The sequence below is a fragment of the Lactuca serriola genome, chromosome 9 (genome assembly GCF_051521515.1).
Source record: "Lactuca serriola cultivar US96UC23 chromosome 9, Lser_US96UC23_V15, whole genome shotgun sequence".
NCBI lineage: Eukaryota > Viridiplantae > Streptophyta > Magnoliopsida > Asterales > Asteraceae > Lactuca > Lactuca serriola.
The window spans coordinates 209,161,560-209,186,066 of record NC_136416.1 but is presented as its reverse complement, the minus strand read 5'-3'; the positions used below and the strand labels follow the sequence as shown (position 1 = coordinate 209,186,066).

At 34.2% G+C, this 24,507-nt stretch overlaps 2 protein-coding genes across 2 annotated transcripts; both read right to left on the bottom strand.

Moving 5' to 3' along the window:
* Positions 1–8,050: 8,050 nt before the first annotated feature.
* PAA1 (P-type ATP-ase 1) lies at positions 8,051–14,161 on the bottom strand. The gene is made up of 17 exons (XM_079022988.1): positions 13,549–14,161; positions 13,411–13,464; positions 13,175–13,328; positions 11,820–11,894; positions 11,464–11,741; positions 11,141–11,377; positions 10,956–11,054; positions 10,711–10,860; positions 10,503–10,649; positions 10,345–10,395; positions 10,081–10,253; positions 9,870–10,002; positions 9,671–9,768; positions 9,341–9,581; positions 9,046–9,252; positions 8,890–8,970; positions 8,051–8,493 (listed from the first exon to the last, which is right to left on the bottom strand). Exons 1-17 carry the CDS (start codon positions 13,975–13,977, stop codon positions 8,260–8,262), a joined length of 2,841 nt encoding a protein of 946 aa, XP_078879114.1. The 5' UTR covers positions 13,978–14,161; the 3' UTR covers positions 8,051–8,259.
* A 3,328-nt stretch (positions 14,162–17,489) lies between these two features.
* On the bottom strand, positions 17,490–19,686 carry MIA40 (Cox19-like CHCH family protein). The gene is made up of 2 exons (XM_079021318.1): positions 19,550–19,686; positions 17,490–18,261 (listed from the first exon to the last, which is right to left on the bottom strand). Exon 2 carries the CDS (start codon positions 18,235–18,237, stop codon positions 17,767–17,769), a length of 471 nt encoding a protein of 156 aa, XP_078877444.1. The 5' UTR covers positions 18,238–18,261; positions 19,550–19,686; the 3' UTR covers positions 17,490–17,766.
* Between the last annotated feature and the right edge of the window lie 4,821 nt (positions 19,687–24,507).

The window sequence follows — 24,507 nt, the reverse complement described above, 5'->3', positions numbered from 1 at the left end:
TTAAATCCAAATATTATGGCAAGTGTATAAGATTGTTGATGGACCGATATTCACTTACCATTTGTGGTTTGAGTTCCCGGTTTTGACTCAAGATCCTCAAGATCCCTTCTATCTCTCACATTAGGGTTTATCTCCATCTATAAATATATGTGATGAGGAGCAAATCAAAGTGAACGAAATTAATTCACAAATTCATTTTTTCTTGAGTGCCAAAGGGTTCTTAGAGTTGTCTTGAGATCAACTGGAAAACCAAGCTTGTTCTTCAGATCCAAAAGTTTCAATGGAAGCAGGTACACTATCTCCTTCTACTATTTTCTTTTATCCAGATTCGAGTATGAAGGTCCGATCTTGAAAACTTCCGCATACATATATAGACTAAGTTATTAAAATATTTACAATTGGTATTAGAGCCTTTTCGAATCTGATATTAGAATTTATTTTTTGGTTTGAGATCTTCAAAACCTGTTTCTTCTTCCTTTCGTCTGTCTTTTCGTACGCTTGTTTTTTTTATTGATTAACAATGTATGAAGAAAGGGTGTGAGATATATTGCTCGATAAGAAACTAAAACTTCAAATATTTTATTATTATCCGTAGCAGTGCCTTCCTTGTATGAGTTGTCAAACTGATCTACTATTTGCTTTTTCTCTTTTTTATTCTGACTGTATGTTTACTGTTGAAAGAGATCTTTCAATGGAAGTAGTTACCATTCATGACATAATTGGTACATTTATAATATATTATAGTCGAACAAAGATAAATTTATAATACAACTTTGTTTGTATTTTGTGAAATTTATGCTTTAAAATAATGCCTTATGTGTAAAATGAATGTTCTTTATGTAACTAAATTATGCATATGTAATATCTTTAAAGTTTGTACCATGTTTGATTAATGGTCAAAATAGATTAATTAGTTCTTTGTTGTTAATCACCATCAAAATTATTTGTTTATTTATTTATTCACGATGTCATATGCTTTGGACAAAACTAATTAATATTATTTGTCCCAACAACAATGATATTTTTCTGATTATTTATGATGATATATTTTCAATTATGCTTCCTAAATCATGATCAACTGTGGTAGAGAATATCTCCAAAGTGATGCACTGTTAATTTGAATTTTGATTTGTTAATAATATATTAAATTATTTTGGTTTATCAATAAATTAAGTTATGACATTACGGTTTATGTGTTTATTATTGCGGATACCAATCGACCCAAAGGTAGGTTGATATTTTGCCGAATAAACACGCATATGATAATGAATATGTGACAATTATTTTTGGTTACATTTCGTTAATAAGTCAATCCAAAGAGGGACTTGTTAAACGGGATGAATTATTGTCAAATATTATTATTAAATTTTATGGTTTATGTGTTTGTCAATGCGGATATTAATCGACCCAAAGGTAGGTTAATATTTTGTCGGATAAACATACATATATATAGTGGTAAATATATGATAATTTTTGGGTTTCATGTGATTAATTAGTCAATCCAAAGAGGGGCTTATTAATTAACATGTTTTATTGTCAATATTTTTACTACTATAACAAGATATCTCTTAAAAAAAAATTAATATTGTTGTTCAAAGACTTGATATTAATGTTGTGTTGATACCTTGTGATGTCATAATTTGAATTTTATTGATTATAGTTATGGTTTAATGAGCATAAAAACTAATTAATATTTTGTTCTGAAATACAGCAAATGCTAATTGTGGCATAATATCTTCCAACTTGAATCACATTCCAGTTCTCAATGGGACTAACTTCCAGGAATGGAAAGAGAACATTATGTTAGTTCTCGGCTGCATGGATCTTGACCTTGCACTTCGGATTGAGCAACCCATCCTTACTACCACAAGTTCAGTGGAAAATAAAAGGGATGTTGAAAAATGGGATCGCTCAAATCGCATGAGTCTAATGATCATTAAGCGCGGCGTTCCAGAAGCCTTTAGAGGTGCAAACGAGCAGTCTATTAATGCTAAAGATTTTCTTGCTGAAATTGAACAACGTTTTGCAAAAAATGATAAGGCTGAAACAAGTACTTTTTTGCAAAAGATGATTTCAATGAAGTATAAAGGCAAAGGAAACATAAGGGAGCACATCATGGAGATGTCTTATCTTGCTTCAAAACTTAAGGCATTGAAACTAGAAATTTCTAATGATTTTCTAGTTCATTTGGTATTGCTTTCTCTTCCTTCACAATTTAATCAGTTCAAGGTCAGTTACAACTGCCAAAGGGATAAATGGACTCTTAATGAGCTCATTTCCTTTTGTGTGCAAGAAGAAGAAAGGATGAAGCAGGAAACAACTGAAAGTGCTCATTTTGCTAGTACCTCTAAAGGTAAGGGCAAAAGAAAGAGAAAAGAAGCTGCTACTAAGGGACCAGTGCAAAAGAAACAAAATTTAGGCAATGATCAAAAGAAAAAGGAATCGAGGGAAAACAGACAAAAACCAAAAGATTAGATGCCACTAGGTCTTCAGATGTCTTAGAATTGATACATACATATATTTGTGGACCATTCCCTTCGGCTTCATGGAATGGTCAACAATATTTTATATCATTCATAGACGATTACTCATGTTATGGGTATCTATATCTTATTCATGAAAAATCCCAGTCACTGGAAGTGTTTAAATCTTTTAAACTTGAAGTTGAGAACCAACTTAATAAAAAGATTAAATGTGTAAGATCTGACCGTGGTGGTGAGTACTATGGCAGATATGACGGATCAGGTGAACAACGTCCAGAACCTTTTGCTAAATTCCTAGAGGAATGTGGAATCGTCCCACAATACACAATGCCAGGTTCGCCTAGCATGAATGGTGTATCTGAAAGACACAACAGAACTCTTAAGGATATGGTAAGGAGTATGATAAGTCATTTTACTTTACCAGAGCCACTCTGGGGTGAAGCACTTAAGACTGCAGCTTACATTCTTAATAGAGTACCAACTAAAGCAGCTGTTAAAACACCTTATGAGCTTTGGACAGGGAAAAAGCCTTGTTTAACTCATCTTCATATCTGGGGATGTCCAGCTGAGGCAAGGCCTTATAGGCCGAATGAAAAGAAATTGGACTCCAAAACCGTTAGCAGCTACTTTATTGGCTATTCTGAACGATCCAGGGGTTATAAGTTTTATGATCCTACAACAAAATCAATTTTTGAAACAGGAACTGCAACATTTTTTGAGGATGTTGAGTTTGGGGGGGAGAAATAAGGTTAGAGACATTGTCTTTGAGGAGGAATCAATCTCGATTCCTACTGTTACTTTTGACAATACACAAATTAATGTGCCTGTCGGAGAAGAAGTAATTCAGGAACCTCAACAAGACAATGTTATCCACTCTCCTGTTCATAATGAACAACCTCAACAACCTCAACTTAGGAGATCCACTAGAGAAAGGAGAAGTGCAATCCCTTCGGATTTCCATGTATATCTCCAAGAAAATGAAGAACCAGATGGAATGATTGAAAATGATCCAATCAACTTCTCTCAGGCCATGCAAAGTTCAAATTCTCAAAAGTGGATTGATGCCATGAACGAGGAGTATAAGTCCATGCAGGACAATAAAGTTTGGGATCTTGTTCCATTACCTGAAGGTACGAAGCCTATTGGTTGCAGATGGATTTTTAAGACCAAAAGGGATTCAAAAGGTAATGTGGAAAGACATAAGGCACGTCTTGTAGCTAAGGGCTATACTCAAAAGGAAGGAATTGATTTTAAAGAGACATTTTCTCCAGTTTCAACAAAAGACTCTTTTAGGTTGATCATGGCACTAGTTGCACATTATAATCTTGAGTTACATCAGATGGATGTTAAGACAATATTTCTCAATGGTGACATTGATGAAACTATATATATGGTGCAACCAGAAAACTTCGTATCGAAAGAATCAAAGGAAATGGTTTGCAAACTAAATGAATCTATCTATGGACTCAAGCAAGCCTCCCGCCAGTGGTACCACAAGTTTCATCAGATCATTGTCTCATTTGGTTTTGAGGCAAATATAGTAGATGATTGTGTATATCACAAGTTCAGTGGGAGTAAATATATTTTTCTGGTCTTGTATGTTGATGATATATTACTTGCCACCAATGATTTAGGGGTCTTATATGAGACCAAGAAATATCTTTCGAAGCATTTTGAGATGAAAGATCTTGGGGAAGCCTCATTTGTATTAGGAATCCAAATTCAACGAGACAGATCTCGTGGAATTCTAGGATTATCACAAAAGAGCTATATTGAAAAGATCCTTGAAAGATTTGGCATGCAAAACTGCAAACCAGGAGACACCCCTATTTCAAAAGGAGACAAATTCAGTCTCGATCAATGCCCTAAAAATGACCTTGAAGTTAAAGAGATGCAGAAGATTCCTTATGCATCGGTTGTTGGGAGTCTTATGTATGCTCAATTGTGTACACGTCCCGACATATCTTTCATTGTAGGGATGTTGGGAAGATATCTAAGCAACCCAGGTATGGACCATTGGAAAGCAGCCAAACGGGTTTTGAGATATCTACAGAGAACAAAAGACTACATGCTCACATATAGGAAATCAGATGTTTTGGAGATCATTGGGTATTCTGATTCTGATTTTGCTGGATGCCAAGACAGTTATTGATCCACATCAGGCTACCTTTACTTATTAGCAGGAGGAGCTATTTCATGGAAGAGTGCTAAACAAACTTTAGTAACTTCCTCCACCATGGCGGCAAAATTTGTAGCATGTTTCGAGGCATCATATCATGCAATATGGCTGCGGAACTTAGTCATGGGGCTGCGTATTATTGGTATTGAAAGACCATTAAAGTTGTATTGTGACAATAAGTCAGCAGTGTTGTATTCCAACAACAACAGAAGTTCCACAAAGTCAAGGCATATTGACATTAAGTTTCTTATTGTTAAAGAAAGAGTGCAAAATGAAAAAAATCACAATAGAGCACATCGGGACAAACTCCATGATAGCGGATCCGCTCACGAAGGGATTACCTCCCAAGGTCTTTCATGAGCATACTACACACATGGGTGTGATAAATATTGATGATATTTTGTTTTAGTGGGAGTTTTACAATTTATTTTTTTGGGTGCTTTATTTTGGTTTAAGAACAATTATATTTTTCTGTACAGACTTAAGAATTCGGTAAATTTCATTATTAGTTGCACTTATTTGAAGTTTGATCTCACTTCAAGGTAAAGAGGAACTCGTCGGAAATCAATTTTGATTTTGTGACCACGCATCATGTTTAATCTATGTCGTTAGTTATACTTATATATGTGACCATTGATGGTTTAGTTACGTAAATTGTAACAAAGACCGCATTGATCCTATACAGTTATGATTAATGGACAAGATTGTTTAAGGGTACCAATATCATGATAACATACATTAAAGCGCTAATATGGTTATATGTACATTTATATATTCATGGTCCAGTGGGAGATTGTTAGAAAATCATGAGACCATTCTATAAATGAACATATATATTGTTATCATTTAAATCCAAATATTATGGCAAGTGTATAAGATTGTTGATGGACCGATATTCACTTACCATTTGTGGCTTGAGTTCCCGGTTTGACTCAAGATCCCTTCTATCTCTCAAATTAGGGTTTATCTCCATCTATAAATATATGTGATGAGGAGCAAATCAAAGTGAACGAAATTAATTCACAAATTCGTTTTTCTTGAGTGCCAAAGGGTTCTTAGAGTTGTCTTGAGATCAACTGGAAAACCAAGCTTGTTCTTCATATCCAAAAGCTTCAATGGAAGCAGGTACACTATCTCCTTCTACTATTTTCTTTTATCCAGATTCGAGTATGAAGGTCCGACCTTGAAAACTTCCGCATACATATATAGACTAAGTTATTAAAATATTTACAATATTTTATTGTATTAGATGCAAACTTTAATGCTAAGATTTCCGACTTTGGATTGGCTAAAACTTATTCAATAGATCGAACTCACGTGAGCACCGCTGTGAAAGGGACATTTGGGTATATGGATCCGTGCTATTACAAAACCGGAAAATTGACGAGAGAATCTGATGTTTACGCGTTTGGGGTTGTGCTGTTTCAAGTTTTGTCAGGGAGAAAAGCGGTGGACAGAAGCCTTGATGATGAAGAGCAATGGAGTTTAGCAGGTTGGGCTCAAGAGCAAATCAAACAGGGAAAGGGAAAACTCGATCGTATTATTGATCCGAGACTGATGGGGCAAATCTCCAAAAAGTGTTTGAAGGAGTTTGCAAGCTTAGCAGGCCATTGTTTGCACACGCAACCCAAAAACCGCCCTACTATGACGGAGGTTGTCATGAAGCTCAAGTCTATTCTTTCACAAGAATTAAAAAGCAAAAGGGACAATTTCGTTATTGATGAAGAGGGATTCATTAACAAGCTAAGATCTATTTCAAAGGTAAAGTCAATGCTGCAACAACCGGAACCAAATCTGCTTTGATTCAACTTGATGCTGCAAATAGGAAGAATACGAATCAAAATACCTCAAAGTCATAGTCTCCCTTGGTCCTAGAAAATTTTGGCCTATGCTCACCCCTAGATTGATTCACGAGGTTGACATGAATAATGTCTTTCTTCAAGGTCATTTACAAGAAATTAATTGTCTTCGTGCATCAGCCACAGCCACTTGGTTTTTGGAACCATGTCAGTCCCTACATCCTTAAGCAAGCCCACGGGGTTGGTTCCAATTGTATCGGTTGTATCCAACTTTCCCTTGTTTATATTCAGATTTCTCTTGTATGTTCTGATGATGATGATCTAGAGCCGACTCAATATTGAATTACTTTCTTGACCATATTTGGTTAAATATACGTGAAATGATTTTTGAAAAGTATTTATTCATAATAGGAACTTGAGTTCTGATATGTTAAACCTAAATTTGTTCAATTGATGTTTGTACGTAACCAACTGCAACATTTATATTAGAATCTAAAGTTGCGGCACAAGTAAAAGCTTATAGGTAACTGTAAAATGTTTTTTTTTTTAATTAATTTTCTTTCATGGCTAATCATATAAGAAAACATGTCATTTCGTAATTCATTACCGTTAAATAAATTTGATTGAGAACTAAGGGACTATCCAGTAAAAAAGTTGAGACTTTAAAATGATTAACATATTGCATAAAAGATGGAGTACTCACCACTACTCTTTGGGAATCGAGACAACTCATCCTTGGTCCGCAAGCATATCAAGAAATTGTCGCAAAAAAAAAAAAAAAAAAAAAAAAAAAAAAACTTTTAAAATTCAACAATTTGAATTCCATCTAGTAGCCATGTCTTAATTAGCTCTGTAGGCTCTCCATCCTACATTTTTGGATGGATTCCAAACTTATAAAAGAAGTCCAAGACTTTGGTTTTAAAATACTATACCAAAATACACTTATTAAGTGTTTTTTCTTTCTTATCTTATTTTAAAGTGTAGAAATTGTTTGTTAACATTGTGGAAGATGATAGTTGTTTTTCGAAAGACTTGAAAGATTAGTATATGTGATTGTAATAATTTATCATATAATGAATATTTCTCTCTTGTGATTTTTTTTTTTTTTTATTTTAAAGTTTTCATGTGTTTTTGTTCTTGTGATTTTTTTTTATTTTTTTTGTTATCAAAAGGATTGTTAGGGATCTTTATGTTCATTTTCCTAACAATGATTACTTCTCTACTCATATTTAATCTACACTCCTTCCTAATCCTTTTGAATTACAAATTCCAAAACCAAAAAGACATTTCTTAACAATGCCACCTGTATGCATAATTATTAAAGTCTAGTGAAAAGGGACACATATGAACTTCATAATACTTGCCCAACATTAAGATATGATGAATAACAAAGAAAACTCATTCCCACATCCCCATCATTGACACCATGTAATGCTCATTCTTAGCATTTAAACATTGCATTTTGGCCAATTCTCATGTAGACGTTTCAACACAAATGCATACTACCAGCATGATTCTAATTGTATTTGCACAAGGTGAGACATTTTGTGAAGCACATAAATCCCTTCTTCATCTTTCATCGTCGAAAATAACCCTAAAAAGTTCATATGATAACAAATGTAGCTTCACATAGTGTTTTATATGACATCTTTTGGAACATGATGATCCAAAGGTCCAAACAAATGTAGCCTCACATAGTGTATTGTATGACATACCGTGTTTGAACATGATAATCCAAAGGTCCAAACACTAATTCGATCAACAGTATACAATAATAATAAGAACAAAAAAAAAAAATCTATGTGAGGGTTTTTGGTTTTGGTGCTTCGATGTCATGTTGAACCACATAAGGTGAAGCTCCAATAATTTTGTTTTGTTGTGATTGTGATTGTGAAGTAAATCTTAACCTAAGAAGCAATGAATTAGTCATGACACCGATTGAGCTCAAACCCATGAGGGCCCCAGCAATTGAGGGAGTAAGCATCACCCCTGTCAATGGCAACAAAGTTCCCGCAGCAATTGGAATCCCAACCTAAAAAAAAGTTCATAATCATCATACTACTTTTCACATTTTATCTTTTGCGGTGATTAAAATAAACCATTATACTTTTTTTAACAAGTAATTTATGTTTTTGGTCCCTGAGATAGCTGATTTTTGCAATTTTGGTCCCAACTATATATAGTCATTTTACTTGAAACATGAAACAAAACGTTACAAAAACCTCAAATAAGGACCCATATTGCAAAAGGATACTTTTTGGGATCAAATTTGAAAAATCAGCTCTAGTCAAGGACCAAAAATGTAAATTACTCTTTTCTTAAGGTCAAAAAATAAATCTGGGTATTTAGTTTGAGTATCAGGGAAAAAACAAAAATAAAAAACAAAAAAGAGGGGGAGATTTTGCAATGAATAAACTATATAACTTACAATATTGTACCCAAAAGCCCACCAAAGATTTTGCTTCACAGTCTTCATCGTTTGTCTACTAAGCTCCAATGCATCAATCAACTAAAAAATTAAGGGGCATTTACGTCATTTGCCATGCTATGCTATTTTTTACCAACAAAAGTGAAAAACCTTTACCTGTGATATTTTGTTACCCATGAGCACAATCGACGCGACCTCACTCGCAGCCCCAACACCGCCACCTATGGCAACTCCTACATGTGATTCCGCCAACGCGGCGGCATCATTGATTCCATCCCCAACCATGGAAACAACATTCCGGCTGTCCTTCTGGAGTTGACTTATAAACTTACTTTTCTCATCCGGTTTAACTCCATACAACACCTATTCATGAAATAATATCATCATGAAATCTTTTTTTTTTAAAAATTGATTAAAATGTGTTAGTGTTATTATTATTGTTATTTATTACCTGTTGTTTAGGGATTCCAACTACTGATGCGACATATTGAGCTGAACTTTTTTTATCACCAGAAAGTAAGTATACATTGATGCCTTGACTGGTCAAAGATTGAACGACATGTGCAGCATCTTCTCTTATTTGATCTTCAACATAAATAAGACCTGCAAGAACACCATCTATTCCTACATACACCACTGATTGGTTTTTGAACTCTTCCGTTTCCACAAACGGGTTTTCATTAACTCCATGCCTGTCATGTCACAAATAGCATATCCCACTTTCATCATTTCTTCCTTTTATTTACACCATAATATTTTCATTTTTTTTTTCTTATTATACCTTCTAACCCATTCCAATGTTCCAACAGAAACTATCTTCTTCCCAATCGAAGCTACTGCACCAGAACCAGGTTCCTCCATATAAGTTCCATCATCAGCCTGCATACCATTAACAAATCAATCTATCATATTTATTAAAAAAAAAGTAAAAATAGTGATTTGATTTCAGTAAGGGCGAAAAAGTAATTTTTAAAAGGTACCTTTACATTGGGACATTTAGCAACCTTAGCAGCTTCGCGAATAGCTTTTCCAATTGGATGTATTGTATTAGATTCAACAGCAGCAGCTAACTTCAGAACTTCGTTTTCAGACCATGTTTCTGTTGAACTTAGCCTGCATTATAGTTGTTTATATTAAACTTAACTATAAAACTATAATTTAGACACAGAAGCTAAAAGATTAGAACTTAACTGTAATTCGGAATATTCTTGGGGTGTTTTTGTAAGTATTTTTGTGACAACGGGTTTACCGATTGTTAATGTCCCTGTTTTGTCAAAAACAATTGTGTTGACTTGAGAGAATTTTTCTAAAATACTTCCACCACGTAAAAGTAATCCTCTTGTAGCACCTAGTGAAGTTCCCACCTACACAATGTTTTTTCAATATATAAATATCGAGGGTATTTTGGTCTTTCAAATAAAAAAGAAAGGAAATATATTGGACATAAGGGTTTACCAGCACAGCAGTTGGTGTTGCTAAACCCAATGCACAAGGACAAGCAACAACCTGCAAACAAGACAAGTTAAGTTGGACTTTCATTAAATGATTATTATAGAATTTAAAACAAAGCAAAATTTTTATTTTTAAATTAATATAAGGATAATAATAAATACCAAAACACTACAAGAGAGCTGCAAAGCTAATGACATGGCACTTCCATGGTGAAGAGTAGCTGGTAAAATACGCGCACCAAAAGTGCTCCAGAACATAAATGTTGCAGCAGAGATTGCCATTACACCATAAGTAAAGTGTCCAGCGACCTATTAATAGAGATTGTTATTTATGAATATGATAAAAAGAAATGAAAATTACGAAAATGACCTTGTCAGCAAGACGTTGAACAGGAGCTTCTCTACTCTGAGCTTCTTCCACCAATCTAACAATGTCACCCATGAATGTCTCACCTCCAGGCCTTTGTACTTCAACTGTTAGTGCTCCATTAAGGTTTATACTTCCTGCTGACACCTCAGCCTAAAAAAACACACATTATAATTATATATTCAGATACCAAAAATGTAATTTACACTAATTATATTTTCTTTGAGGATGAAACTATCTATCATTACCCCTGGAAGCTTAGTGACAGGGAGTGGCTCCCCAGTGAAACTTGACTCGTCCACTGTGCTTCTGCCAGCTGTCACTATACCATCAGCAGGAACACGATCCTGAATAATAATAATAATAAACATAAGATTTTGTAAATGAATTAAAGTATTTTATATTACAGAAATTAATAACTTTTTTTACTTACTCCAGGTAGGACAACAATTTTATCTCCAACAGAAAGACTGTCACAAGGAACATCAACTGTTGAGGTTGACTTTTCAACATCACCACCTTCCACCAAAAGACGAGCTTTTGGTGGAAGAACACTGAGAAGCCCTGTCATATCACTGGTTGCCTTAATCTTAGCTCTTTGTTCAAGATTCCTTCCCAATAAAACAAATGCTATCAACATAATTGGTTCTTCAAAGAACACTTTCCAACCCTATAAAATAAATAAATCAAGATTCATGCTTTCAAGAAATGTCAAGACTTGGAGATTTTTTTTTTTCGACAGGTGATAGTGATTACCAGTTTGGGTATTAAAGCTGCGAATGTGCTAACGGTAAATGACGAGATTGCCCCTAGACCGACTAATGTGTTCATGTTTGGAGTGCCCCTCATGAGACTTTTCATACCATCAATTATAAGTTGGCGTCCTGGAACTAGTAATGTGAATAAGGATAAAGATAAGTGGAAACCAGTGGAATGCATTGCATGGATCCACCAAGCTTTGGCTCCAATGAAATGGGAGACATGTCCAAACAGACATACAGCACATAAAGCCCAAGATACTGCAAGTCCTCTACCTGTAAAAAGAAAAAATTTAATCTAAATATTTCCTAAATGATTAAAAATTATAATGAGGGTGCTATCTAAGAACATACCACTTTCTTTTAACTGCTTACGCTTTTCTTCCACCTTCTTTTGAAATACTTGGAAGGCACTCTCTTTCTTGGAATCTGCAAATAGTAGGCAAAAAAGGATAGTTAAATGACAACTGCAAGTCATCCATTGATAACAAGGGTAAAATCGTCCACATATTACACAAGACTTTTAGCTTTGGTTGAGACCAAAAAGGTATACAATTGTCTGCTTGATGGAAGTAAAACGCAACATAATTGTCAAAGAAACGAATCACAAACATGTAATGCAGAAATGATGCTAATTAGGATTTAACTTTAAAGGATTAGAAGCTAATTTCATGAGAGTATGAAACAGAAGGAGGGAGAGTGAGAATTCCTTAGATTTTAGGCAGAGCACTCCTGTAATTTTGGAGCAAACATTTCAATTCAATGCTCTAACAATTTACTAAACAAGAATATAACAAAACCAATGCTAAGATAAGATACGATCTATTATATATGAGAACATCAAAATTTTGTAGCACCACAAGGAGACAAATGGTAATTGGTATATCTTATTTCAAGCTAGAAAAAGTGATACAATTCGATGACCATAAAACAATGATCATCATGTGGTACAAATGTGTAATAACACTTTTAAAGAAGTGAGATTTTCTAGTTTCTACTACTTAAAATGAAAAAAAAAAAAATGAGGAAGTCTGACTAAGTAAACCATCCAAAATGTAAGGGTGCTCCCGCAGTAGATTTTCCTCCTTGCAAACAAGACTCGCCTATGGACAGAAAAACTAAATTAAAATTGACTCAGAAATTGAACTACCTTTTCAAAGATAGATTTTTGAAATTTTCTTATGAAGGAAAGTTATTGAAAATATTAAGAAGTCTAGGTGACAAGGACATACCACGCAGGAAAATAGTTGCTCTTACAAGAATCCTTTGCATTATTAAGATGGCACTCCTTCAGTTTCAGCCTCACCTGCCAGTTACCCACCATTTGTCAAAAACTTCAACTATATAATTAAATTGTCAATTGGGGTTAAAATGTTTGAATGTAATGGTTCTAGCTATGAAAAAAATCCATTTTTTTTTCCATTGAAACTAATGTGATCACTCTAACGACAATGCAAAGATTCTTGTAAGACAACCAAGCCCAAATGGATCCCTGTAGCCTTAAACTTGACCAAAAACAAAAAAGGGAAAAACAAAAACAAGCAAAAGAGAAACAAGGGGAAAAGAAGGCAAGAAAGGTATAAAGCATCATTGTAAGCATAAAATTCTGCATATACTTTTGAACGAATTCCTAATTCCTAATTCCTGAAGGGATACAAAATATGTAATACCACAATGAATTTAAAAGTTACAGTGAAGAAGATACTGACCTCTAAGGTTAGACTTAAATCCACAAGTTGTCAAATGTTTTGCAAGTTCTTCTCCCAAGACTTTTTGCCAGTTTGGTGAATCCTTGGCTTCAGATACAGGCCATACAATTGCTGTCTCTGTTGTAAGATTCACACTTGCAGAAGATACCAATGGCTGTGAAAATATGAAGTATTTTTAAGCACACAAATAAAAAATCATAAGCATGAAAGGCATGTGGAACAGTAAAAATGCTTACTTGACTCTCCAAAATTCTTTTTACACTTGCAGCACACCCTCCACAGGTCATACCCTGACAGAGAAGATGCCTTATCAATTATCATGATCAATAACAACAGTAAGCAAAACGAATGCTAAAGGGATAATAAATGCTTACAAAAACATCTAGAATGATCACATCAGACGAAACACCAGAAGCATCAGTAACGATCGGATTCACTATAACCTCCCCACCATCACCACCTCCGCCGCCGCCTCCTCCTTCACTATGCGCACCTCCTCCAATTCCCCCACCGCCGGAAAGTGAGGCGAAAGAACCAGCAGAAGCAGAGCTCGAAACACACTCCACACGATACCTCAACAAAGGCACTCCACCGCCAACATTCCTCAAGCCAAACAACGGGTATGCAGAAGCAAACTTACTCGATGATCTCCGGAACTCAGCTTTGGTGGCAATTGTAGTCCGTCGAATATGGAAAAGTGCGAGCTGACTTCTGAGCGTTTGAGCACCGGTAACAGAGTGATTTAGGGTTTTGGATAAACCGAATACAGCGGTGGCTGTAGTCGCTGACAATGTTGACTCCATTGGTTCGATCTTGGTTGGATTGAGGGAAGAATCAAAGAGAAACGAGCATCTCTTGTACACACCTACCACAGGGTCTTTGAAAACCCTAGCAATTTAGTAATTACTGCAACGTTATCTGCTGCAACTAATTTATTCAAATTGATAAGAACCTTGAATTCAGAGCAATCTCAAACAGGCTGGATGCAATATATATAGTAGTAGACTAGTAGTGGTAATTCTACAAGTTTGATCCATGTTTTACACGTGTCCTTTTTAAATTCTGTATATCACAACCCACCTACCACGCTCATTGGATCCAAACATAAGCGAAGCAGTTAAGCAAGACTTCCCATTGATTAAACGGTTTGTTGTCGATGGTTAGGTTTCCGTTTGAAAGACATCGCAAAAATTAAATATGAAAATTATATTTTATTTATAGGAAATTAAAAACTATAGATATTAAAACACTTTCTAATAAATATATTTCTATCAAATAAATAGATATTAAAATTGAAAAGAAAAACACTACCAATCCTATCCTTACCTGCTTACCATGTGTATTGGTCATAAGATTTCATTGCTAGCCGTTTTTTTTTTCTAACTTGTTAAGTTTTCTATATTTTATGTTATATGTAATCGATTGTAAACTATTTTCTTTTCAAATATTATTTTTTCACTTATACAATAAATTCTACTCATTAATTATTAAAATACTTTTTATACTTTTACTATTTATCAACAAACCAATTAAACTTATGATGACTTCAAGTTCTATAATAAAATTGATCTTTACAAAACAATAAAAATGGCAACTTACTTCCATTGACATACGACCATAAGGTTTTTTTATGATATTTCCTGAATATCTAATAATTATAACATAAAATGGTAATAATATGTTCATATGCTTAAAATACTAGACTATATGTATGTGTGAAAAAAAATGAAAGTTGCATATGTGTGAAAAAAAATGAAAGTTGCATAGTTTTTAATAGTAAAAAGGTGTTTAATAAAAATAGTTGTAGGTTTTTTAGATATATAACTACATAATATGAAATTTGAATAGAAATAAATTTGAATAAAATTTCAAATTGAAACATAGAACCTAGAAGATAAATTTTTGAAAAGCTTTCTGAATAAACCTAAGGATCTATCCACTGTTCACTTTTTATTCAGCATCATCTCATTTTCCCTTCAATATCATTTCACTCTTCAAAATCCCTTATTTTTTATTTTATTTTTAAAATATATTTTAAACAAATATTATATTGTTTTTGTAGGGAATGAAAAAACAAAAATTTTAATATATTTTTCTTAATAAATTTTTAGTATATATATAATTTAATAAAAACGAAAAAAATTGTTGGCTAATGAGAGAGAGAGAGAGGAAAAATCTATTCCCACATATAGTGTTCCTGAATACACATATAGTGTTCCTGAATACAGTTTTCTGTCATAGTCAGCAAGGGAAAAAGACATGTATACTGTTTGATCTTACGAGTTTTTTTGAAAAATTAAAAGTTTTAAACCTATACTACCAAGCAAAAAATAAATCTTTAGTTTAAGTTAAAAACTCTCAAATCTTGTTGTAAACACACTTTATAAATTTGATTCTATGGGTCATACCACTTACAACAAAAAGTGAAAAATACACAGAAAATGATTACAAATTTATCTTTTTCAGTCAAAATAATTTCATACATGTTAGGCTGTAAGGAATGGAAGTCGCCACCATGGACGCTAAGCCACCCTATGCTCGCTGCACACCATCCCTTTGCTTGCGCCAAGAGGATCGCTCGAAAACACTCGCCATGCACCTAACGAGAAGAGAGAGAAAGAATTAAGTGGGTTGTTGACTTTGGTGTTTAAACTTTAGGAGAATTTTACATATCTAGTCCTTCAACTTTTGGAGTAATTTGTCAATATAAACACTCAACTCAGCGGAATGTTGTACATGCAATCTTCAAACTTGTTTTTTAAGTATAAATAAAAAAACAAAGTATAAAGTTTTATGTATTTATTAAGTTATGTTTTAGTATTTTAAGTTTTAATACAATGTAACTTTTTTATTTAATATTAAATATTTTTTCTTTATAAAAATATAATTTATCTAAGCTTTAAATAAATTAATCTAATATGCTTAAATTTAATTGTTTGTGATTTTATAAAATAAAATTTATTTAATATTATTTTGTTTGTGTTTAAAAAAATATAAATTAATTAAATTTAAAAAAAAGGAAAAAAAAATGTTATGAATGTTACTACTCCCTACCAAATGCTAAGAATTAAATGTTAAGAGAAAAAAATGACATGACATTCAAAAAGATGATGTGGCAAGGTGTTAAAAGTGTTACCACTCTCTTTAGCCTTAGAGTAAACAAAATGGGAGTGGAGGTGCGGCGGAAGTTGTAGTGTGGGTTCACATACTTGCGGTGTGGAAGAAAAATCAAATAAATGTGATGGATACTCATCACCCATATTTCTCTCTCCTCTCTGCTCTTTCTTCATAATGGTCATTTCCATGATATCTTTTTAATGATGTGTGGGAGACCATTTCATGGTTGAAGGATGAGTGTGAGATGTGATGAGATAAAAAAGAAAAATTGACGTGACACTGATGAGAGAAATCGGAGGGAAACCTTCTTTTCACCTTTACGTAGTTACGCCTTCCAGAAATGGGCACCACAAGTCATTCATGGTGACGAAGAGGCAACTCACCACATTTGTGAAAACTGCACGATGCAATGTAGTGGGCTATGGTGCGGTGGAATGTGGTCACCACCACAAATAACCACAATTAATCATTTTCTTTCTCTCTTTGTCCATCTCAACCTTTTAATTAATTAAAAAACTATTTTTTATTTAAATAATCAAAATAATAGAAGGAATATAGTGATGTGGAGTGACGAGTATACCAAGCTTATGTGATAGCAGTATGATGATGAGATGACAGTGACATGACATCCTACCGTATATTTGTGTTAGTGATGGATATATCAGATGGTTTTAAACTAAATATTATAGAGGGGTATTGTAGTGTGTTGATATGAAGTAGGATGAGGCGATGGGAGGAAGAGGAAGAGCATGACCTTTTATTAGTTAACACATTTTATTTAAGAAAAAAAAAATCAAAATTCATCAAATACTCACCAATGATTATCCAATTACTAGAACTTAATAGAATAAAAAACACATCCAAGCACAATCTCATACACCCATCTTATTGCACCTAATCGTCTTATTCTAAACATTAAAATATTACATTTTCACTATCAATACAAATGAAAACACTACCCCAGCTACAAAGAATCCATACATATTCATATTATTTCGTTTTTAAGAAACTAAAGCAAGAAAAATAAATTTGTATCAGTTCATTTATTATGATAGTCGTGATAAATGAGTCCACCCACAAAATTTAAAACTAAAGTCAAAAGATTTAAAAAGAACCAATAAGAAATTATGTTGCTATAATCACTAAAAAACATATCAAATCATGTTTACTTTATGGCGATGACAGAGTCAAAAAAAAATTACAATTTAACTAGAATCATATATTTCCTTTTTGAACATTTGAGTCGTAAATCATAAATAACAATATGAGTTAAATTACAACTTCTCATCAGATTCCATCTGCATGAAAAAAAAAAAAAAAAAAGGTACAGGAATAAAATTCCTTCAAGAATGGTCGTTTTCCATTCCATCATCCAAAACAAACAACAGCTTTTTTATTCCAATGGAATAACCCATTCCATTCTGCAAAACAAAGAATGGAATCAACCATTCCGTTCCTTTCCGAATTCCATCATACTAAAGCTTATTTTTTGGCCTTGATGGTTCCATCGACCATCTCGGAGGAATAATTTTATAATCTTCCACTGGTTTCTTCTCTTTCTCCACCTCATCATTTTCCAATACGTCTTTTGGAAACGCATTCGGATTGGTCTTAATACACCTTTGTAATGCCACAAAGGGAATCACACAATCCGATCCTTTCTCTTCAGCCGTGCTCTTCAAAAAACATAAAAAGGCATCCGAAAACTGGGACCCACATGGCCCACTCCTAAGGTTTTGAATACAAGGGCATTCTAGTGCTTTTTGAGCTTTGGCTTCCATAGACAAACTTTCATCCTCATTCCCAAATGCCGCGGCTTCCGCAAGTAATGATTCCATTGAAGGGGGAGAAGATGATTCCGATTCCGATCCTGATTCCGGTTCTGATTCCTCCCTTTTTGGATTGGGTTCGGGGGACTCAATGGACTTGCTTTGATCTTGGCCCATTTTGTATTAGCGTAGAGAAAAAAACTGAAAATTAGAGATATGTCTTGGTAAACTATATTAGGGTGTTTCTTTTTTACTTAATACAGAAGGAACGACCTAACAAAGGGGAATGAGATTTCCCCTTTAAAATTCCTAACTTCTTACAAATTTACCTTCATTTATTTTTTACTTCCATTTCCACAATTGTGTATTTATTTTCTCAATAATATTTTTAAATATTATTAAGCCCCGTTTGGTAAAAATAAGATAGCTTATTGTAATTTAAAACCACAAAAATAGCTTAATTTAGCTTATGAACTAGCTTTTGAGAAACTACTTTGAGATGGCTTTTGATAATCTTATGACACTTTTTCAAAATATTCCAAATATGCCCTTAATTATATCTATTCTTTTTTCTTATATATATATATATATATATATATATATATATATATATATATATATATATATATATATATATATATAAATGTCCATTTAAGTCATTTTACAATACAATCTAGCTTATAAGCTACTTTTTACCGAATACTATTAATTCATAAGCTAGTTTATCAGCTACCAACTAGCTTTTCAGCTAATGTGCCAAACATGGCCTTTATGGGAAGATAATAGAAACATGCCTAAGGTCCATATCACTTGTCACCACTTCCTTGTAAGCATGCGTGATATGAAAAGATTCAAATGGTTGTTCAAAGTCCAACTAGATAGCTAATAGAAGTCAAACAACAGTATCATTTTTCTAAAGAAAAAAAAAACAATTGTGGGTTTTGAAGTTTGATCCACTAAAAAAGCAAAAGTCCTCCTTATATGGATTAAAATCTTTCAAATCTTTGATTTTAAAGCATATCTAAGCCCATTTCAAAATATAACACTGCAATCCGCTGTTTATGTTCTACATTGTGTGAATTAAAGATGACTTTGTTGATGCAAAAGACAAAAGAAATCTCTTACTTTATTAGTCTAATATACGAATACACAAGTTCTGTAACTTGGTATAAACTGTTTTGTTTAAGTTGTGTTTGTAGATATCTCAAAAACACATAAAAAAATTTAGTCAACTCTATCGTTTTCATGATTTGTAACTAATCTTTTTAAGTTCTTACCAAATATAATCTAACAGTTATATTGCATTCGGATCTAGCATGTATATTGATTTACAACTTTTTGGAAACAAGATCTAAATCAATTTCACAGGTATTCCGTTGGACATAAAAAAACATAACTAGTTTTCTTTTCTTATTTTCTTTCCGAGCAGCGAAGGGATCAGTGATCGAAACCCAGAAAGATCGAGAGCGACAGAGGGAAGAAGAAATACCTGTTTCTTGACGGCGGATTTTGGAAGTTGTATCGATGAGAAAATCCGAACCTCGGAGAAAATAATACCAAAAAAGCTGGGGAATTTGGGATTGTGCAGGGAGGAAGGGTTTTAGGGATTTAGGGATTTGTGGTTATACGTTTTTCATAATACGTAGAGAAAAGTTTTATATATACGTTTTGTATTTAATCTTTTGAGTAAATTACAAATTTGGTCCTTATGGTTATACGATTTTTTAAATCAACTCCATGTTTTTAGTGTAACTCTGAAATTAGGGATGAGCATTTGGGCCGGGGAACCGGCCGAAACTGGTACCGGAACCTGAACTCGATGGAACCGGTCGGGCCGGGACTGGGACAATATTCTTGTGGATTTTTGGAACCGGTAGGAACCGGGTCCAGTAGAACCGACAAAAATCGGTAGAATCGGCAAAAACCGGAACCATATGTTGCTATTTCTCGATGATCGGTTCCAACATTGAAGACACGACAACAACCGATAGAACCGACGGTCCGGTTCGGTTCTTAATTTCGGCCGACTTCGGTTTTCGGTTCGGGTCCGTTCCGGGTTGGGTCCAGCCGGGTCGGTTCTTTTGCTCATCCCTACCTGAAATATTCATTTGTCAAATATCTAAGGAACATCATTACATCTTTGTTGTTAAACTAATATAAAATTACCTTTATGCTCTTCTTGTTATATCAATTGTATTTTTTCTATTATGTAGGTCCTATTTACCCCTTACCTTATGTATGGTTCATAGAGTAACTAAATCTCTTCAAAAGTTAAACCAGATCTAATGTAATTAAATAATACGTAGGGTTTTAAAGATCACATAAACTTGCATCCTTTGATTTACTTGTTTTAGCCAGTAGAGCGGATGTATAGAATGCAAAGTAGATTTCTCTTTCGTAGTCACACCCAACGAGCAACAAAATGATTACTTGATAGATCCCTTGCTGATGAACACACTTGAACACCAAAAATCCTAATCGAATAAGTATTCTCATCATCAGACACGTCGTGAACTCGAGAAGGGTTGTGTCGTGACGAAAGGTAGATCGGGATTTTAGAGAATAGGAGAGGGAAGCGGAATGTAGGGTTGATGTCACATCCCCAAACCAGAATGGCGGAAACGTTCGGGGGCGGATGACTTCATGTGGTAGCGTAACAAATGAATACATAGTAAAGAAAGCAATACATCCATCATATATATAATTGAAAGTTTACATCGTTAAAAGGTACATGTTCAAAACCAATTACAATATGATGCCAAAATATGAATTTAAACTGGCGCCGCAACGTCCCTTCTTCAAAAGCTGTTTGTTACCTGTAATTACTGAATCCCTGGGACATACAAGTAGTTTTGAAAGAGTAGATCAGCATTTAAGCTGGTGAGTTTCATAAGTATTAAATGAAAATGTTTGTATGAAATGAAATGTTTTGTTTTTGTTTGTTTGTTCCTAGAAAATCCCATATTTTCTACTAGCATAAATGTAGCCTTCTATCAAGACCAATGTTTGTTTCTAGAAAATGTGTGTACGTATAAAATTTCCAATACGTCTGGAAAACCCCGTAAATCAATTTATTTTTAATACCCCATGTGAGTTTTATAACCATGCTATTGACTCGGATTGCCTATACACAACGTTCTTCAAGCGTTGGAATGTTCTGACGTTTGTCACCCCAAATGGTGTATTGTAGCTAACAGTCAGGGCGTGTGGTTGTCAAGCCCGTATAGATCTATACACAAACACCAGGCTCCCCCTCCAAGGGATTCTGGTATATAATACAGGACTTGAAATGTGTACTCGAACGTACGTGAAGTTAATGTCTCACAAAACTTAGTATAAAAACAGATTTACATGTTAAAATGTTCGTTTGTTCTTGTATGTGAAAGTGACTTCTTGAAAATAGTGTTTCTAGTATGTAAAATTTAGTAATGTTATCGTAAAACTATACCTATTATAGTTTTCTAAAAGCGTGTCTCGTTTGTTTAGAAATCCCTAGAAAATGAATCACTTGTTATGAAAGTATAAATTTTTATAGTGTCTAAGTTGGACACATATACATGTAGTCTAAGCAGAGTGTTTGATTTATACATATATAACAACATTTTTCATTTCAAAAGATATAATGTTATCGTGATATATTTTGCAATTTGCATACGAAAGTTTTCCTATAAAGGTTATAAATCACATATGATTCTATTGATAAAAAGTGTATAATGAAACTTTATATAACACACGATAATAATCATGTGTTTTACTTGTATTCCCCCCCTTGAAAACATATAAAAACATTTATAGAACATTTAAAAGGTTAATTAAGGGGTATGAACTCACTTGAAAGATCGGAAAAAGGCGAGATGAAAACCGAGCAGAACTTCGACTCGAGAAAGCGGATTTTCTCAGGATTCTCGGGAATCTCAGGAGCACAAACGACCTTCGGGACTTGAGCAAGGTGACCGGGGCTTCGGGTTAGCACGGGCAAGGAAAACGAGGCAAGAACGTAAGAAAGTTGGGAGAAATTGAGCCCTTTCTTCGGAACCCTCGCATCCCTTTTATAGGGGCTGGGAACCGCCTCGGTACGCTGGGCGTACTCGTGCGTCACGCGTGACCGGATCCTCGACTGCCTCGGAGTTCGGATGGGACGGCCTAGCTTCGCATAGGGCGCGACGTGGACGATCCGAGGCCTAGGCCTCGAGTACGCTGGGCGTAACTCGGCCCGATCTGATGACTCCTCCTTCGGATAATACCAAGGTTTATTAATAAAATTTATATATTAATTATTTAATAAACTTCAATAATTCATATCTTCTTCATACGAATTCCATTTTTGACGTTCTTTATATCCACGCGAAGGTGAGACTACGCTCTACAACTTTCATTTAGATTATGTAACGCCCGTAGATCCGGGCTAGTCAATTTAGAGGCAATAGAGGTCGAAAACGACTTTTCGACAAAAAGATTATTTAGAATAAATAATCTTAACCCAGTTGTAGAATATGTCACAGGGTTTCCGTACATATAAAGAACGCCGAAATCCGAGTTATAACGAAGAAGTTATGACCCGTCGAACTTTCGTGTCGGAACCGGCACGGCGCCGGGAAGCGTAAATAGTAAATTTATGATAGAGCGAGATTTAGATTTAGCGCTCTAAACGAAAGTCGTAGAATATGTTAAACTAAGAACTTCGATAAAAAGAACGTCCAAATCTGACTTCGTATGAAGAAGTTACGATTTTTCGAAGTTTCGGATTAGCAGTGTACAGTCCGAAATTCGAATATTAGATCAAGCGATTTTTAGCCGACACAACCTAAACGAGAATTGAAGATCTCATTATTCGTAGCGTAACAATAAAAAGACAGACGAAAATGGACATCGGATGAAGAAGTTATGAGATTATAACGGACCAATCCTGTCCCGGCCTGTTAAAAATATAACTTTAAAAATAAATTCAAAATTAGCCGAAGGAGTCTAAACGAAAGTTGTAGCGTGCGTCTCCACCTACGCATGGATATAAAGAACGTCAAAAACGTAGTTCGTATGAACTAGTTACAAATTATAATAGCATATTTACGTATTAAAATAAAGTATAAATCATATATACGTACACATATATATACATATGTATATATCATTAGAAAGGTATCGACGATGCGGTCATTATAAGACTAATGTTGAGTTCTTTCGACATTAGTTTAGTACAAATATCTTTAAATCTATTTAAAATAGTATTATAAAGGGATGTTTAGTTGTTTATATAACTATAAGGTCATTAAGTAATTATGGGGGGTAGTTTTTGTAGATTCAATTACTATAAATAAGAGGCTTGGGCTCTCATATTTCTTGCACCATTCTCTTGATTCAAGAGTCTTTCTCTCCTTATCCCCCGAGCATTTCGGTCCCTCGTGATTCGACTTCTCTTTCTGTAGTTTTAGTATAGTAAGGTGAGCGCTGAAGCGCTGCACGAATCTTTCTTAGAAAGATTCAGCGACGAAGTTCTGCCCCTACAGAGCCCGACTCCTAGCTAAAATCCCCTTGTAAGTAAGTTATGCTTACCCTATTTTAAATATAGTTTATATTTAAAATTAGTATTGTTATTATAAATTTATAATAAATATTTGAGCTATTATTATGACTTATATAAGTGTCGTTATAATATCTTTTTAACTACTCGCGGTACGGGGAATCTGGTTTAAAGGGCCGCATAGGGTTGTTGGATTTCAGAAGTGCTATATGCCAAAATGGTCCTGCCCTCCGGTGTTTTATGTCTGGCCCTTGTCTGTACATAGTGGTTGGAAAGTATTGTTTAAACGCTTATATAATAATAATAATAAGACTAATAATTAGTCACGGTAAATATTAGACTAAAATCTAGTGGTAATAATACTAGGTTTCGTCGAAGGAAATTATTTTAAAGTAAACGAAGCGCTGTCCGAGTACCGAGTCACCACTTTCTCAAGTGAGTGCATAGTTACTTTCATCTTACACATAGATATGAAGTATTTAATATATATTACGTGTTGTGAGTGCATAGTCCCTTTCATCTTACACATAGATATGAAGTATTTTATATAAACTACGTGCTATGTGTGCACATTATCTGAATACTTGCTGTCTATGCTGGTTGAACGTTTTATACATGTTTTAAAGGACTTAAACTGTATACGTATTTTATATATACGAAAATGTTGGGTATGAGATGGGTAGATGAATGATGAGAGATAGAAGATGACGTGAGTATACATTGGCAGCTACAGACTTAGTGCCTATGGGACAAACACCGGTAGCTATGGACTTAGTACCTTTTAGACGTTGGTAGCTATGGATTTAGTACATGTTGGGAATTGGTAGCTATGGACTTAGTACCTATTAGTTAGACGCTGGTAGCTAAGGATTTAGTACCTGTAGGAATTGGTAGCTATGGACTTAGTACCTGTTGAACATTGGTAGCTA

Bases quoted from the DNA above. Each gene is read 5' to 3' on its own strand.
- PAA1 (XM_079022988.1), bottom strand. From the start codon at position 13,977: ATGGAGTCAACATTGTCAGCGACTACAGCCACCGCTGTATTCGGTTTA. The intron at 11,055-11,140 runs GTAAGTAAAAAA...ATTATTATTCAG, and splicing joins AAATTGTTGTCCTACCTGGA to GATCGTGTTCCTGCTGATGG. The intron at 8,494-8,889 runs GTAAGTTATATA...ACTTTTTTTTAG, and splicing joins GGGCTTTTGGGTACAATATT to GTTGGGATTCCAATTGCTGC.
- MIA40 (XM_079021318.1), bottom strand. From the start codon at position 18,237: ATGGGCCAAGATCAAAGCAAGTCCATTGAGTCCCCCGAACCCAATCCA.